At 36.6% G+C, this 18,547-nt stretch overlaps 1 protein-coding gene across 1 annotated transcript in view; it reads left to right on the plus strand.

The window, feature by feature from the left end:
• The window catches only part of ARAP2 (ArfGAP with RhoGAP domain, ankyrin repeat and PH domain 2), a 128,600-nt gene that overhangs the window by 66,170 nt on the left and 43,883 nt on the right, over positions 1–18,547 (plus strand). The window contains exons 18-21 of the mRNA XM_065633336.1: positions 1,764–1,827; positions 11,183–11,346; positions 14,441–14,653; positions 17,535–17,640. Coding sequence (XP_065489408.1) covers positions 1,764–1,827; positions 11,183–11,346; positions 14,441–14,653; positions 17,535–17,640 — 547 coding nt within the window. The remainder of the gene's footprint in view (positions 1–1,763; positions 1,828–11,182; positions 11,347–14,440; positions 14,654–17,534; positions 17,641–18,547) is intronic.

The following is an 18,547-nucleotide window of genomic DNA, read 5'->3' on the forward strand; positions in this document are numbered from 1 at the left end:
AGTTACAACAGTATCTTTCTTACAAGAGAACAGAACTGAATAATAATATATGACCTTTTGGGATTATTGTCTCATATTTTTGGCAGGGCAGAAATACTCGCTGCGGAGCATGTTCTTGAGTTGATTGACAAGCTTAGTTTTAAAATACTCAAATGTACTGGAAAAATTATAATTATCTTGGAAAACTATTTCACAGACTAATAGACTTTTCTTTTTTTGATACTAAAAATATTCTTAGCTCAATATCATGACGTAGAAAGATAAGAATATTTATACAAATGGTCTTCTATGACTAATTTTATATCATTGTCTGTAATTATGCTCTGAATCCTCTTTAAGCTTATCTGCCCTACTTGTTTTTTATATTGAACAAGCCAATATGTTGTGTAGGAAAGTAAAAATAATTGGAGATTTTATATTAAAGTAACATAGAGAAGATAATTTAGCTCTTTATTGGTGATCTTCTTTGTAAATGCTGTCAGATCGTGGACTGTTTTGCAGGAACTTGCCTAAATGCCATTGGAGTTTCTACTGTTTATTTACTGCCACATTGCATTTGCTATAATGCAATAACACCATGAAGGTGGTTTTTAATCAGGAGTATTTATATGCCTCCAGCTATCTCTTAAATTGTGAATACTTTTTGGTCTTGATTCAAAATTAAAACGTTAGGCAGCAGGAGAGCTGTTTTGCATGTTAGTTTTGGTAATGCAACTGCAATTGCTCCTACCCTAATCATACAAACATCCAAAATCTCTCTGTATCTCAGGTATAGAAATGAAACACACATTTAGCTTAAATGGGTTTTTATTTTTAAATATTGGATAACAGAGTTGTATTTCTTGCAAAATTCTGCCTTTTCTCTGCTTTCTGGTTTCCCCAAATTAGATCTGCTCCACTATTGAGACTGAATTGTATAACTGAAACTTGCCAAATAATGAATCATCAGTGGAAGTATAGTCACTTATCTTTTTGGTGTTTGACTCAGGAAATGTAAATGAGGTCACGAGTATGTGTGATACAAAAACATCAAAAAACATGCATCAGGATATGTTTATTAAGCTTCATTGATTTTCAGGACTTTACTGTCTCTGGGAACTAGTTGAGATAAGATGTGGATATATATAAGACCTAAACTTTGAAAGAATTAACTTTTCAGAATTTTGAATTAGTAAACAGGTTACATTTACTTTACCGGTTCTAGTATAGTGCACAGTATAGTTTTATATGCACCGTTACTGGAAACTGTCCAGATGTATTTTCTGTATTACGTATAATATAGGTGTTTTGCCAGCTGCTTTATTAGCATGAATAGCATAAGACAACATAAAGAATGGTGGCAGTCATCTTCACAGTATAACTCACGTTATGTTATTGTAAATACCTGCAGCCATTAGGGTGCAAGCAAGTTAATGGATTAAAAAATCCAGCTTACTTCTGAATCATTATGTCTTCTAAAACTTCTATTTGCAAGTTTAATTTTAGTATCATAAAATACTGTAGCATATTTTCATGTTAAAAAGTTCCTCTTTAACCTTTCTTTATAATTTTCTGTATTTTTTTCTTTTAAATGTGAGTATATTGTGGTATTTTGCGGAGTTTTGTTTCTATTATCAGCAGCATTCTTTATTGGAAATGTTTAAGAATTCCATGTTCCTTTTGTCACTGAAGGCAATTTTGAAAAAACATATCAATATGTGCATGCATGTGTTTATGTGTACATCTGTGTAGAACATGAATGTGTATGTGGTTTCTTTTTTCAGCAATCAGTAGTGTGATGCAAAATGGAGAGAAAATAGACGTCCTGCTGCTTGTTGAAAAAGGAAGGTAAAGTTCCCATCTGAATAAAGCTTTGATCTGCTTTTATATTGATGTCTTAGGATTCTTCCTGATCAGTCATGGAGCTTTTTCACTTGCGGTTGCTGGAGAGTAAATTTGCAGACTTTTTAAAGGAGGGAAAGTCTTTGTGTATTAATTACGTTTTATGTCTGTGTCAGGAAATGCTAACAAGTACTGCTTAATTAAAAGCAGTTTTCCCACTGAGAAAATTATTCCCAGTCAGATTAGTCTGCCAATAACGGCTCCTTCAAAAGGACCTAACTTCTTTTACCCTGTAAAGAAAGAGTACCTCTTTGGAGTATTTACCACTTCTCAAATTTTTTGTCACTTATGTCCCAGAATTCTCTGTCTCATTCTGTGTAGGCTGGAATTGAGAGGGTATGTATGAGTCCCCTGGTTAGTCTTATTGTAAAGTCTGATCTCATTTAACAACATACTAGCTAGAAAAAAAACATACTTGTGAAGCAAACATGATCTGTATCTGTTTCCAAGTAGGTAATATTCTGCTAAGATGACACTGTCAAATATAGTGATATGGGAGGCTGAAACTTGAAGTGAGGTAGGGTATTTCTGCCTCATATATGGATACAAATTTAATGATGAAAGTAGAATTATTGAAAATAATTCTTATTTTGTAATGGGTTGGTTTTTTTTTTTTACTTCAATGATTATTGGGCAAACGTCTGTGTAGGATGTGGTGCAGTGTTTACACAGTCTTCTGAACAGCCAGTAGCGGGTTAATAAAGGAAGATTGCTTTTCTCTTTGTTGGAGAAACAACAACAACCAAAACCAAACCAAAAACCCAGAGGTATGTTTGACATCTATTCAGAGTTGGAGGAGCTTTTTGGAGACACTAATTTTAACTTTTGTGTTCTGAATTTTAACTCTTCCTAAGATACTATTGAAGTTCTAGAATTCAGTAAGGTGGTGCAGATCAGAAACAAACACTTTTGCCTGTTGTTTGTTTGTGGTTTGGTGTTTTGGTTTTTTTTTAATTTTATTTTTTTTTTATTTCAAAGAAAGTCTTTGAAAGGTTCAGCATTAAGTAAGATGCATAGACCAAGCAGGGAACCAGAGGTATCCTATTCAAGCTGCAGTCCAAGAGGTTAATACAAACTGTGCATTTGGTTTCATAGATATCAGTGCTGAGCAAAACCTCTAGCCTCAAGTTAGCTTTTATTATTTCTTTAACTATAATATTTCTGTCAAGTGAGGGTAGGTTTTCCCTGAACTGCTTTATTAGTTTAATGGAAATTTGGAACTATTTGAAAATAATTTCCACAGTGGCACTGGCTGATTTGTGGTGGCCATGAGTATGTTTAATTTTTTTTCACTGAAGACTTCCATGAAGAATTTAAATGCATAGTGTTCACATTATCTTAACCGTTCAAACGCTGTATGGATATATATAAGCCTTGGCATAATGATTCTTGCATAGGATATTACTCCAAAAGTATTCAGGTGTTCAGCACAGCTGCATGATATTGCATCTTGCAGTGATAAGAAATTTAATGTGTGTGTGTGGGGAAAATGATTACATATTCAATCACCTTCATCTTTAGACTCAATCATTGTAAATGGAAACAAAACCAGCAAACGTCCTCCTGCCTCTCCAATCCCTAGGTAAATGAATTAATACTGTTGAGACGTCATCAGCGTCAACTAAATGATATATCATAGTTTCTAGGTTTTCCTGTTTTGTCTTTTGTTTTATAGCAGTGCTTGTCTAATGCAAACTTTGGCATAGAGTAATCACTTGGAAGAGACCCTGTATACTGATCTATTGACGTATTTCACGTTAATTTGTTAGTCACTTAAATGCAGGATAAATGAGAAATGGTATTGCAATAATAAAACAAAACAAGTAAGATTTTTCTAGAGTTAAGAAAAATTTGGGGGGAAGAAGAAAAAAAGGAAAAAACTCAACCAAACAAAACCCACCAAAACAAAAACAAACCCACAAACACCAAAAAGCCCCACAAACAAAATCGCACAACAAAACAAAGCAAAACAAGCAAAAGACCCAACCAAACAAAAAATATGTTAAACAACCACAACCATTTTTGCGTAAAGAAATAAGTGTGGTCAATGTCTTACAATATCTTGCTAAATTTTATTACAAAATGCAATGAAAATACCTGGAGTATTTTTCTACTGAAGCTCATACTCTTCTTCTGCTGGTTTTATTACTAGCTTCAAACTAACTTTCCATTACTTACAAATATGCCTTTTTTTCAAGTCTCAGTCATTGGATTGATTAATTAGGGAAAACCATACTTTGCATATATCATATACCTTTTTCGTTGACACTTTTTCCATTGGCTACTGTAGGCAAAAAATAAGTTGTCGCAAACAGACTTCTCACTGAAGCGTGATTTCATACGCAAGCAAACAGTTTCAGAATTATAAAAACTTCCAGGTCTTACTGCTGAAATAATTATAATGTAATCAATCTGTGAATTCTGCTGTTCATTTATTCTCTGACACGTTCCATGAAAGAAGACTAGCAGATCAGAAATAAGAAGTCGTAATCACACTATACATTGCAGAGCAATAGCATATCATGACAGGCTGATCTAGGTTAAAACATTTTCATAACAACAGGACTGTTTCTTTTTTGAAGATTGTGGTTATTTTTGAAGCTCAGTTTACTTCCTAAATTTTCACAATAATCCTAGACTTTTTGTAATTCTAGTTTATATTTTTCATATCTCAAAGACGTTTCATGTTTGTCTTTGGGTATATTTGCTCAAGTGAATTAGAGAGGAACATGGTCCCTTTCATGTAGCACTTATTGAAATTTTATTGCGCTCTGATCTCTCTTGCCCAAACTATTAGAACTGCCTCTAACCCAGCTGGAAGTCCTGACTTCTCACAATACTGTTTTCTTATGCAATAACCACATGGTCATTTGCCTCCTCTTATGTTCTGCTTTCATAGTTAAAATGCTTTTTGACTTGCTAGAAGTGGCAAACCATTTTCTAGATTTCTGAGTCTGACACTTCCCCTGCCCCCATCACCCAGAGATGTGCTCTCATTTGTTCCATATTCAGTTTGGGGTTTTTTTTCCCTTTGATCTCTCCTATCTATTTGGAAAATTTGTGGTGACTGGTGACATTTGATCTCTTGTTGCCATCCAAACAGAAGTTACATACTGAAGAAACTATTCCTGTGTAGTTCAACTGAGGTCAAGAGAGGGATCTACACACTGAAGAGAGGAAAGGTGTTTGAAAACAACTTTATACAGTAATTTTGAAATATATCCTCTATATATATAATTTAGTGCAAAATCTCTAATGCCATACTTTAAAGAAAAACAGTTGTGCAGGAAATTCATTTTCAAATATTTCTTCTTTTTTTTTTCTGTAATCATTTAGGCTCTCTCTTAGGTGTCAGTGAATGTTTTCAGACCATAGTGTAATCCAGATGGTGGTGCTTTTTTTTTTTTTTCCCCCTGTTACACTTCTTTTGTAATTAGCTCTTTCTTATTATAGATAGTAAACCTTCCCTACATACTGGCACAATTTTTTTATGCTGATGGTTCATCAATTACAATGCTTTCTCCTTAACCCTTTGATCGCAGTAAGATTTCTTGTAAAATGCAGTTATGAGCACAAAATTCTGGAATCCAGAAATAATCATAGAATGGTTTAGGTTGGAAGAGACCTTAAAGATCATCTAGTTCCAACCCACCTGCCATGGGCAGGGACACCTTCCACTAGACTAGGTTGCTCAAAGCCCCATCCAACCCGGCCTTGAACGCTTCCAGGGATGGGGCATCCACAACTTCTCTGGGAGCCTGTTCCAGTGCCTCACCGCTTTCACAGTGAAGAATTTCCTCCTTATAGCTAATCTAAGTCTTCCCTCTTTCAGTTCAAAGCCACTACTCCTTGTCCTGTCACTGCATGCCCTTGTAAAAAGTCCCTCTTCAGCTGGTAGAGCAATGTGTGCTTGCAGCCTAGAAAGCCAACTGTATCCCAGGCTACATCAAAAGAAGCGTAACCAGCATGTCAAGGGAGGTGATTCTCTCCCTTTATTCTGCTCTCGTGAGACCCCCATCTGAAGTACAACATTCAACTCTGGGACCCCCGACATAAGAAGGACATGGACCTGTTGAAGCGACTCCAGAGGAGGACCACAAAGATGATCACAGGGCTGGAGCATCTCTGCTATGAAGACAGGCTGAGAGAGTTGGGGTTGTTCAGCCTGGAGAAGAGAAGGCTCCAGGGAGGCCTTATAGCAGCCTTCCAGTACCTAAAGGGGACCTGCAAGAAAACTGGATGGGGACCTGCAAGAAAGCTGGACGGGAGCCTGTGGATGCATCTCGTCAGATCCCGTAGACTTGTGCACCTTTGGGTTCCTTAGATGGTCTCAAACCTGATCCTCTCCTACAATGGGCAGTTCTTCATTCTGCCAGGCCCTGCCTTTGGCTTCTGCAACTTGGGCTGTGTGGCTAGAGCACTTGCTGGTGAAGACTGAGGCAAAAAAGTCATTGAGTAATTCAGACTTCTCCATATCCTGAGTAACTGGGTCTGCTGTTTCCTTCTGGAGAGGGCCCACATTTTCCCTTGTCTTCTATTTATCACCAATGTACTTTAGAAACTTTTTTTTTGCCCTTGATGTCCCTGGCCAGATTTAATTCTATTAGGGCTTTAGCTTTCCTAACCTGATCCCTGGCTGCTCAGAGAAGTTGTCTGTATTCCTCCCAGGCTACTCGTTCTTGCTTCCACTTTTTATAGGCTTCCTTTTTGTGTTTGAGTTTGTCCAGGAGCTCCTTATTGATCCATGCAGGCCTCCTGGCATTTTTGCCCGAGTTCCTCTTTGTTGGGGTGCATCGCTCATGAGCTTGAAGGAGGTAATCTTTGAATATTAATGAGCTTTCTTGGGCCCCTCTTTCCTCCAGAGCTTTATCCCACAGTACTCTAGTAAGGAGATCCCTAAAGAGGCCAAAGTCTGCTCTCCTGAAGTCCACGGTAGTGAGCTTGTTGTGCACCCTCTTTGCTGGCCTGAGGATCTTAACTCCACCATTTCATTGTCACTGCAGTGAAGGCTGCTCTTGAGCTTCACATTCCCCACCGGCTCGTCCTTTTTGGTGAGAGCAAGGTCCAGCACAGTAACTCTCCTCTTTGGCTTCTCTATCACTCGGAGAAGAAAGTTATCAACATATTCCTGGAACCTTCTGGTTTGCTTATGCCCCCCTATTTTGTCCCTCCAACAGGTATCGGGGTGGTTGAAGTCCCCCATGTGGACCAGGGCTTGTGAATATGAGGCTGCTGTTATCTGTCTATAGAGGGCCTCATCTGCTTGGTCTTCCTGGACAGGTGGCCTGTAACAGACCCCCACTATAATTTCACCTGTCTCTACCCTCCCTTTAATACTGAGCTGTAAGGTCTTGGTCAGCTCTGCATCCATCCCCAGGCAGAGCTCCATGCGCTTCAGCCAGTCAGTCACATAGAGGGTGAAATCCCCTCCTCGACTCTGCTGCCTGTCCTTCCTAAAGAGCCTGTATCCTTCCATTCCAACACTCCAGTCGTGGGAGCTATCCCACCATGTCTCTCTGATGCCAGTGAGGTCATAGCCCTAATCTGAACATAGAACTCAGATTAGTGAAAGGACTTGTGCTTCCACGATGATGTGCTGGACATAAGACCCCTAATATCCTTTGAGGAAATATTGCTGACCTTTATTATAAATCTGTAATTATTAGTGGCATTTCCATGCTTTAGTTGCAGTTTAATTATTCTGATATAATTTCATAGCAATGCATATCTTAGTACTTTTGTTTTCAGACATCACTTGAAAATTGTTGGAGGGTGCTGAGTTGTGCTGTTGTCTGTTCCTCACCCTTTCTTCCTACAACCCTTACCCGGAATCCCTTAGTATTGCTGCTTTCCCAATGCAGAGCTGTGCAACAAAGCATACAAACATAGCTAAAGCTAGGGGACTTTGCAAGGTGGGTTAAAGATAAGCCTTTGCACTGTTGTGGGTGAAGTGTGCTCACATATGTTGTTTGTCTGACTGCTGGTGCAGGAGGATGTGATGGTAGTCCACAATAAAGTTGAAAAGACAACAATACCTTCCTTGATGTTGAGACTAGGTGATCTTGGACTGCTGCTGTCATTCGTGCCAATTCAATTGCCTCAATTTGCTAAGGCAGAAACCTACATTGATGGGCTCTCTTATTTATTCCAGTACTTAAATTATTAATTTCTTGCTTATGGACTATATGTGCTTCACACTTAACAGAGCAAAAACTCTGCCATTATTCACCGTGTAGTCACTATTGCTAACTATTCGTTATGAACTGTATGCTCTGTATCAATTTTTTAACTGAAAGAAGTAGCACGTATATAAACATCATGTAGAAGGCGCTGAATTTCTATTGTGTAGTAGGAATGCATTTTGGTTCAGAGCCCCTGCAACATAGTTGTTAGTCTGCCTGATGGATCTTTGTAAACGTTGCAGTAAAATTCTTTCAAACATGATTATTTCTATAAGATTAGAAGTACTCTCGAGATTGTTGTTCACTTTTGTGACACATGGGACATCAGTATGCTTCAGCCTGTGTTTTTATGCTGAGTCTTAAGCCTTGCATTTAATATAACTTTAAATTTTGATAATAGAAGTTAGTTCAGTGAGAAATACATGTATTTGTTATTACTACTGTCTCTGAAAACTGTGGAAGGGATAATGACATTGACTTGAAAAGCAGAAGCTAGATCTGAAAAGCTGTCTCTGTTACTTCAAGAAGTTCTGTAGAAGACTGCTGCTGTGCTTTGAGGAAAGTTGTACTTTTCTGCTGGTAACTATTTCCCCTTCCCTTTTCATACAATCTTCCAGTTTTATGGAGATCAATAAATGATTTCCAAGTAGGAAAAAAGTATTGTTTAGTTTGGCTGAAAGTTAGTTAGGATGAGAAGGAATGCTTAAATTTCTTATTCATACGTTGTTGTATGTTTCTGTGAGCCTAAGTATGCTCTTTCTCTGCCAAAAATATTGCAGTCCGAGATGAGCTTTCTAAGCCACTTCCACAGCAAATTGACTAAATTCTGAACTGTGTCTGGTACTGGTTTCATTTCCTTTTCTCCCTTCTTCTCTTTTATGGTGTTGTAGTAAATGCTGAAGTTGCTTTTATCACTTATTTGACTTTTAGGTGACTGCTCTGGAGATTTTTGACTGGGCAAAGTTAATAATTGTTTGGAAAATAATTAGTTGCCTTTCATGAACAATCACAATTCCACAATAGCAGCAAGATTTTTCATGTTTATATTTTTTAGCAGCAGCTTCTCTTTCATGACTGTGGTGGTGCTATAGGACTGCTACTTAAATAGATACCCTATATTCTTTGTTAATTATTCCTCTGTAATTTGAATTTAAATCAACAGCTTTTCAAATTTTAGAAAACAATTAGAGCATCATCTCTGGGTAGTTCTTGGTAGTTCTGATACATTTTTTTCTAATTTGATGCATTGAGGAGAAGATGGGAAGATACATAAACTACATGATTTAGACTTTCATATCTCTGTGAAAAAATACAGATAAGTTTAAATTACCTTTGAAGTTCAATACACTACTGCATTTCCTCTCTCCTCTTCTGGTACCAATTCATTCATATACAGCAGAGTTGCCCTTTTCTTGTTTAGAAGTAATACTATTTTCACTTTACAGTATGCAGCTTCCTGTACCTGTCCTAATTCTTTAGATAACAAAAAAATAATCTCTTGAGACTTCCATTTATCCTTTTGCATAATACTGTAATGTGAATCCTGCTGTTCTGGTGTTGGGAAGCACCATAAATATTTTATAAATTATAGTCCTAACCTCTGCTGATCTGTGAATGATAGTACTAAAGGAATACTGTAACATGCACTGTCAGACTCTTCCACTCAGTTCAAGCTTTTTCATTTCCTCTTGCATATGGCTACAGCAATACTGGAGGATGTCAGTGTGATGTGTTGTTTGGAAGACATTGGTTGAGAACCACCCTTATAGGATATTTATTCTGACAGATATTCAGGGAATATTTGTAAGTATTGAATTAGACACACTCATTTTTCTGTAAAAATTTATAGCTTTATGCAAATTATTGTTTCTTCTTAATGGAACAGAGAGGCTGAGTGTTTCTACTAGCCAGGCATGTGTGGTGGTTAACATGACTTTCAGACTCTTGAAGAAGTAGAGACTTTTTAAGAAGGAGCTTCAGTAAGATGAAATATTTTAGTGTCTCTTATTCTGCTGCTGAATGGCTAAGTCTGTGTGGTGGTTCCTGAGAATACTTCAGATCCTGTGTCTGTGTGTGCGCGTTGACTGTATCCTCAATTCACTTCCTATCAAGATAGGAATGCTAGAAGGAAATGTTTATAAAAGTGAAATGGAAAGATGCTACTAAAAAAATTGAAATTAAACATTCTGTCGTTATATAAAATGCTTTGTTGTATTTTTTTCCTAAATAAAATAATCAAAATTAAAGTTTGTTTATATTTTGATGAAAGTATTTTCATAGAAGTTCAGTAGAACATTTTAACTTTTTCTAATTAGCAATTAAATTGTCATTAAAGAAAATCAGTCGCTTACATTTCTTCACTGAGAGACAAAGAGTATGTATGTATGCAAGTTTGCTTGCTATTTTAACACTTGAAACAGTTGTTTGTTACATATATGCATATGGTGGACATATACTCTTAAACTTTTCAATTCTGGAATTGTCTCTTAGAAGCTAGCCTGTCAGGGGTAAACAGAGGAGACCATTGTAGTATGTTTAAATAATAAAATCTGAACAGGGCCACGCTTTGAGATAAATAGGTAATTCGAGTGTTGCATTTGTTTATTCTACCTCAACTCTTAGGTTTTTCATACATGTTCCTTAGCTCTGTGGTTTCCTGTGGGGTGATCATTTTGATCCATGTGAAGGAGGGAAGTTCAATATGTCCCAGCTTCTCCACAGAAGTGTGGGGGGGTGGGAAATAGAGAAGATGGAAAGCCTTTTCAAGTATCGAAAGTTGTCTCTAAATCTGTTTCCCACTTAGCTTTGATTTGAGCTTATGAATGCACAGTGTAGGAGCAAGACTGAAGAAGAATAAATACAATGGTGGTCAGGTCCTTTCACAGAGTTCATGGATCTTCTTTCATTGTATTGTGACACTGCTGGTACAAATGTAATTGGAAAAAAAAAAAAGATGCTGTAACAATAGGCCACCACCACAGCTTTATGAGGTGGAAGGTGCCTTGATGTCTTATTCTAAGTATTTCTTATCTTTTCCAGGTATCTGCTATGTTACTGTAGTACAATGATATCAGTTTTATATTTCTTTCCTGCATTCAAAATATTTTTGTACTTTTCAGAACACTATACATCCATGGCCATACGAAGCTGGATTTCATGGTCTGGTATACTGCAATTGAAAAAGCAGCAAGTACAGATGGTAATGCATTACAAGATCAGCAGCTCAGCAAAAATGATGTTCCTATTATAGTGAACAGCTGTATAGCATTTGTTACACAGTATGGTAAGTATAGTGGATTTTATTCAACCTAAGATCATTTCTATAATACCTAAGCCCCCACACCATCAGATCTTATTGAATGAGTTTATATATTACCTAAAGTAAAACCATATTCTTCAGTATCCTCACCACTCTTTGATGCAATGTTGAAGTACACTGCGACACATCTGAGAATGGGCAATTTGGGGAAATACAAGTTGGTAGATGCCCTTTACTGACACCTTCCAATTTTAAAAAATGATTTGTTTGCCTGATGTAGCTCAGCCTTGGGGTCCAGTGCCTCAGTGCAAAACACTTCAGCCCTGAAAATAAGCTACATGAGCCAGGAAAGGCAATGGCTTCACTGGTCAACACATCATCTGGGAAGCTGATATTAACTGTGGAGCTGAGTTCAGTCTTAAGGCTGCTGTTTTTTCAGCATAATAACCTAAGTCATGTAGTCAGTTACTGCTTGTTTAAGTAAATTTTACCAGCAGAACTTTCCGTAGCATTAGATCACATGCAGATGATGTCTGCGTCCTTTTTACTACTGCAAATTCAGTTTTCTTGTGAAATGCTAAATACACATCAACTCTATACAAATCTGTTTTTAGGATAAATGTGTCTATAACCTCTGTCAGTATGAGAGAGACTAATTTATATTTGAGTGATTGAAGTTTAAATAAATAACTTTTGAATATGACAACACTGCATTGTATCTGGATTACAACTATTGCCTGAAACCAATAAAAAAAATGATTTTGTTGGACTAGTTTTTAATCATTAGCTATAGGAATTTTTCTAAGTATAGTTTGCACTGTTTCATACACTGAAATGGTGTGAAAGCAGAGTAATTATGTCTTCCTCTCAGAACATTCACGCCAGTGTGTTCTAAATTAAAATTCAATTTCCTAATGACTTTTAGATGTGTTATGTTTCTATTGAAAATATGTTTTTTTCAGGATCAGCATTACTGGATGTTAAAATACTCATTTGAAAGCTGAAGGAATTATTTGTATGCATTACTTGCATTTATACATGTTTTTCTGTCGTCATGGTAAAGGATCCGTCTTTAGTTGTGGTCTACAGATGACAAACACTATTGGGTCCCACAGCTGTTCCTGACAGTAACAACACAAGAGCAGTGTCCAATAGTAGCGCTTGTGGGCATTACAGGAAAGGCGGATTGCCAGAACATAAGATATGATTTTGTAGGCATCCTGGCTTCAGCTGGGATAGGGTTAATTTTTTTTTCCCTAATAGCTGGTACAGCGCTGTATTTTGGATTTAGAATGAGAATAATGTTGATAACATGCTAAAGTTTTAGTTGTTGTTGAGCAGCGCTTACACCAAGTCAAGGATTTTTCAGCTTCTCATACTATCCTGCCAGCGATGAGGTTGGGGGTGCACAAGAAACTGGGAGGGAACACAGTTTGGACAGCTAACCCCAGGTGACAAAAGATGTTCCATACCATATGACATCATGTTCAGTATATGAACTATGGGGAAAATTAGCTGGGGGCTGCTGGTTGGGGACTGGCTGTGTATCAGTCAGCAGGTGGTGAGCAATTGCATTGTGCATAATTTGTGGGTTTTTTTACATTCTTTTTTTATTATTATTTTCCCTTCCTTTTCTGTCCTGTTAAAATGTCCTTATCTCAATGCACAGGTTTAAATTTTTTTCTGATTCTTTACCCCATCCCACTGAGGATGGGGGTGAGTGAGTGAACAGCTGTGTGGTGTTTAGCTGCCTGATGGGTTTAACCACAACAGAAGGTTTTGAAAGAATACTTAATTTGGCGGGTTGCATAAGAAAAGCAGGGTTTTTTTATAAAATATTATTCTCTTTCAAGAAATGTGGGGAATGAGGGAAATACCTCTACAAAGAGACAACAGGACTCCACATCTGTGCTAACATCTTCCACAGGTTAAAAAAAAAAATAGTTTTGGTTGCTCTTATATGCAGTAATTGAAGGTACTCTTGACTGTGTTTTAGACTATGAATTTTCTTTTAAGTTGGCTTTGGGCTTTGATGTTTTTAGTTGTTAAACACAAGAATAGTGGCTGCCTGATGTCTTCCTGAACATGAGAAAAAATCAGATAAAAAGGAATACTTTTTACTAATCTTGAGGCTTTTAAGAGTGAAATGTTTCAGGTTGGGTGAATACCATAATGCTTTACTGAGTCTCAAGTTGGGTTGATTGGTACGGTAATAAAACAGTGATAGTTTTGCTCATGAAAACAGCTGTGTTTATATATAATACAATACCAGTCATGAAAATTTGATTCTTTTATTGTGCCTTTTGGAACTATTGTTTTAGGAAGTCCTGAAGAGATTTGGGAATTTGAATTGCCTGTAAAGTATTCCTGAAATTGCAACTTCAGGCTTGCTTAATATTATTTTGTATATTTTTGCAAAGAGGTCTGGTTGTGTTGTCCCAAAAACAGGGTTCCATCAAACAGAGGGCAAATAAGCCAAATTGTAGCACACAGGGATGAACATATTGTTTATGACAGAGTTGCATAAGTCTGGATGCTGGAATAAAGCCAGCATGCCACAAAGAAAAGTAAAAGCCATTATATACGAAATCTTATCACTACTCAGGGCAGTCCTAAAGAGCCAATTGGTTACACATTTGCATATTGGTTATGTAATCGTTTTAGCGTATAACGAGCAATGTTCAGGTAAAGGACATTTTATCCAACAGTCTTGAGATGTGTTAAAACAAGGCACAACTACTTCTGCGGGCTTCAAAATGTCTGAAGCTGCGAGGTCAGTAGTGTCTGTAGTTTCTGATTAGGTGTTTTGCAAGTCACTCTTATCTTTGTTAGAGGAGCAGACTGACCTAAAACTGAGAGGATTTACATATCTTTAGGTTAGCAATTGCAGACAGGATTCATTCTTTTATGTGGTAATGACTACAGTTGGGTGTAAACAGACTGGGCAGTGTTTTTACTAAAAAAAACAAAAGTGTGCAAAAGGCAGGAGAGATTTTAGTAGTAAATAGGATGTGTTTGGCAGCCAGATATGCTTTTCATATAATAATGTTTGGAATATTTCTAAGAATTCTTGATTTTACACTTATTTATTTTTCTGTTCTGTATTTCTGTAACTTAGGTTTAGGTAGTAAGCAGATCTACCTTAAGAATGGTGATTCTTCCAATGTGGCTGAACTGCTGGAAAGCTTCAAAAAAGATGCAAGAAGTGTTAAACTAAGAGCAGGAAAACATCAGCTTGAAGATGTGACTGATGTATTGAAAATTTTTCTTTCTCAAATAGATGACGCACTTCTCACTAAAGAACTTTATCCATTTTGGATCTCTGTGTTAGGTAATGTATTCAATAACACTCAGTACAAGAAAGGTTATTAGGTACATTTTCAGTATCAAATTTGAAGGATTTGTTAATTACTTGCCCTTTGACCTAGATTATTTGATAATCGGCAAAACAATTATAGTGAGGAAAAGAAACGCCGAGAGCTGGGCTGCAATAGAGTTATGTTAGTCTGAGATGATTTTATTGCCTTTAAGTGAATGAGAATAATAATAACAAATAGCAATGTTTCCTTGACAATATATCTGTAAACAGTAGACCAGGATTGTACAGTGTCGTAGTTGGATCAGCTAAGGTAAGAAGTGATGATTAATATTTTGTGGAGGCATTTATAGTAGAATTGAAGAAATAGATGAACGGTAGGATAGGGAAAAAGCCTGTACTCTGTCTTTTGACCATATGCAGAAGGAGCAAAATCATAGAATAGTTGGGGTTGGAAGGCAACTTTAAAGGTCATCTAATCCAACCTCCCTGCAGTGAGCACGGACATCCTCAACTAGATCAGGTTTCTCAAATGTTGATGCTATCATCTGCATGATAGTTAAATGACAGGCTTGCTGCTTAAATTCTTCAAATATCTTTTATGAACATTCACACAAAGTTATTGTTAAGGAAGTTTGTTTTTCCTAGGTTTCCTGAAGCAGAGATTCAGCCACAGATTCCAGAAATTCTTAAATAATTTATTTATAAGATACAGTGTAGAGCAACTCGAGCTGGGTGCCTCTGGTAGAGGGACCTCAAATAAAGAAAACCTGGTGCAATTATACACTTCCAATCTAAGCTTCTCACCCCTTGTGTGTCAGTTCTGACCAACTGAAAAATTAGTCTGGTGTCTCCCCATTTTTCGTTATATCTCTTCATTTTCATCAGGCAGGCCATTTCTGATCTCTGCTGATAGTCATTTGTCTTTTACTGACCAGACTAGACGTCAATCAAAGTCCTGACTTTCAGTTGCTATTTTGCACCTGCAGCTGGGAAGATAAATAAGTCCTTGGCAATAACTGAAACGATCTTCTGTGGCTTGACTTCTTATGGACACACTGTTCCATTCCTTTACTTATCTCTAGGGATGTAATTCCTGTTGACAATCTAAAGCTCCTTCATTTTCTAGCTTGAACAGTCTGTGGGGCCCTTTTTGCTTAACAGGCAGAAAGTCTGAAAGTTCACAGCAAACTGAGTTACTTATGCTAAGAAAGTTCTATATAAGCAGGGTACCAAATAATTATTTTTTTTGCTTAGAAATATTAATTTAATCTGAAAGAAAATTTAACTAACTTCAACCCAAACTGTAACCTGTAAGGTATTTAAAACATGAGGATGTGTGTCTCTGTGTGGTTGAAAACGGAATGATGAGGTTAATAAAACTTTAATTAGTTACTCATTACGTAAATGATGATGATCTTACAAAACAGCTTTATTTCTATTTGTTTCTATATTGCAGTATATATAGACTTCAGGAACTCTTTCCCTCCCAAAATGTGCTATAAAATTGGAGATGATGCATAGCAATAAGACATGCATAGGAAAAGCTAAGAACGAACATTAATTTCTGCTTTAATGCATTGAAATTATGTAGGCCTCTTTGCTGTGTGGCAAGTTTTGTCTTGAAAAAAAGATAGTAAAACCATATTCCTCTGATTTGCTTAAGTTCAAACATATGAAGATTGCTTTAATATGAACCACTAGAAGTCTGGGAAATTCAAGTATGAATATTACACATTTTTGACCTCTAACCTTGATTTTAACAAACTAGAGGAAATAATAACAAGAATTTATTCTCTTACCACAAGATTGCTCTCATCTTATTAGAAATCAGAAAAAGTTGTATCTGTAGTGGTTTAGATCCAAGTTAGCTCTTTTTTGAAAGTGCATCATGGTGTGTTACAGAGATTTAACTTCCTGATCTGCACATGGGGATAAAATTCTGCTTAAACTTTACAGCAGAGAATTCTGTCCTGTTATAGTTAAGGGACACTGAAAGTACTTGTGGGAAGACTAAAAACTCTTAAGAAGATAGAGAAAAAGACCTTTAAACTGTGGGGTTTTTGTTTATTTTTTCTTCCAATTACTGAAGAAATAAAACATAGTGCAGTACTTAGTGGAGTGTGCTAGCCATCACCTGGAAGAGGTGAAAGTTCTGCTGTGCTGCTGCTTTTCAGAAATTTGAGTGGAGCAAAGGACTGAGAACAAAAAGATAAATAAATACATAAAATCTACATTAGCTTTGCTTATGCCCTGGGCAGGATTATGCTCTGTAGTATCTATGCAGCACAGGCATGCAGACTTAAGTTGAAGGCAGAGAGCTGGGACTGTGTCTCAGATACTGGAATTCCCATCATTGGCTCTGCCACTGTTCAGCTATGTAACTTTGTCCAGTTTGTTCACCACCCTTCCCCCTTTGCTCTACTCTCATCAGTCTTATATATTTGGATCTTTAAACTACTTTGGGCCTTGAGACCCTTTTCAATAAAAATAACAAAGATTAAAAGGTCTTTTCGTGTCTCATCTCTGGGAACTCTTAGACGTACATTTGCACTTGTGCATACGCAGGGCACTCATATGTATACACACACAAACTACAGATTACGTACCTTTGAGAGGAAAAGCAATTGTTCTCCTGGGATTTAGTCTTAAGCTGTAGCAAATGGTGCTTAAATGTAGAACTGTCTCTTTATTGCTGATGCCATTTTCCTGAACTGGTGTACAAAATGGACTTTGTTAATAGTATAATAGATTGTCAGTATTACTTTTATGAAGAAGAGCTTGATTGGCTAAATTGTAATTTTAAATGACTAGATGATGCTGAGAGTTAATGAGAACTGCTGCTGTTTTTTGTGTGCATTGTTATTAATGCCCAATGATGATTATTTTCTGACAGATACACAGAGTGAAAAGGAACGTGTGAGGAAGTATGGAGCTTTTATTCGGACACTTCCACCAGTGAATAGGGCAACTTTGGCTGCTTTAATTGAACATCTTTACAGGTCAATGCAAATGACACACTGTATTGGAGAAATTCTTGTAATGTATTCTCAGTATAGCTCTACCACAAACGAAATGTGGCTTGTTTCATTAACTAGTAAGCATCAAAAGCTTACCTAGTTGTGATGATTAATTGTATTTGATTCCCTTTAATTTATAATGTGTTTTTTCTTTGATTGTATTTTTTAGCAGTAGATATCTATAAATATCAATGGGGTGGAACAGCCTTACAGCGAGAGAGGGCTGCCAGTGTATGTGTCCAAGCAGGGTAATTTTTGATGTAGCTTCTTTATACAAACTCATTTTTCCCAGTCTGCTAGTGTTCCAGAGGATTGTTGCAAATGGTTCTTGAAATTAAAAGATTTTTTCAGGGAAAATGTCCTTCTTCAAAATCTGTATTCACCTAATAACTTTGAGAATTAGCTGCCCTTTCTGTTTTTCACCAATACTTCATTTAGCAGCTGAGATAGCAGTACAGTATCCAAAATATAAACTTGTTTAAGCAACAAAGGTCATTTCATAGTCCAGGTCAAATAAGCAGCAAATGCATAAACATTTTTGTGACTTGGATTATTCTGATGTTTCATGGTTAAATGTTAATAGTAATGGTCTATATTATACAGGATATTTCAAAAAGATGGCCCTAACTTCAAAGATACAGTGATTTCAAATTGGGTCCATCTTTTTGAAACGCCCTGCATTTTACTATCTGTTGAACAAGTCAAATCATATTCTTGATGAATTGTAGTGGGTAGAGAATGTGTAGAACCTTTTCTTTACAGGATATTGCATTCAGAATATACGTTACATAGCAGATGTCCTTTAAAAACTATTTATACGATTATTAAATTGATTGCTACCATTATTGGGATAAAGATTATATTAAGTATTGTGTTTAATGATATTTCT

The sequence above is a fragment of the Caloenas nicobarica genome, chromosome 4, assembly GCF_036013445.1.
Source record: "Caloenas nicobarica isolate bCalNic1 chromosome 4, bCalNic1.hap1, whole genome shotgun sequence".
NCBI lineage: Eukaryota > Metazoa > Chordata > Aves > Columbiformes > Columbidae > Caloenas > Caloenas nicobarica.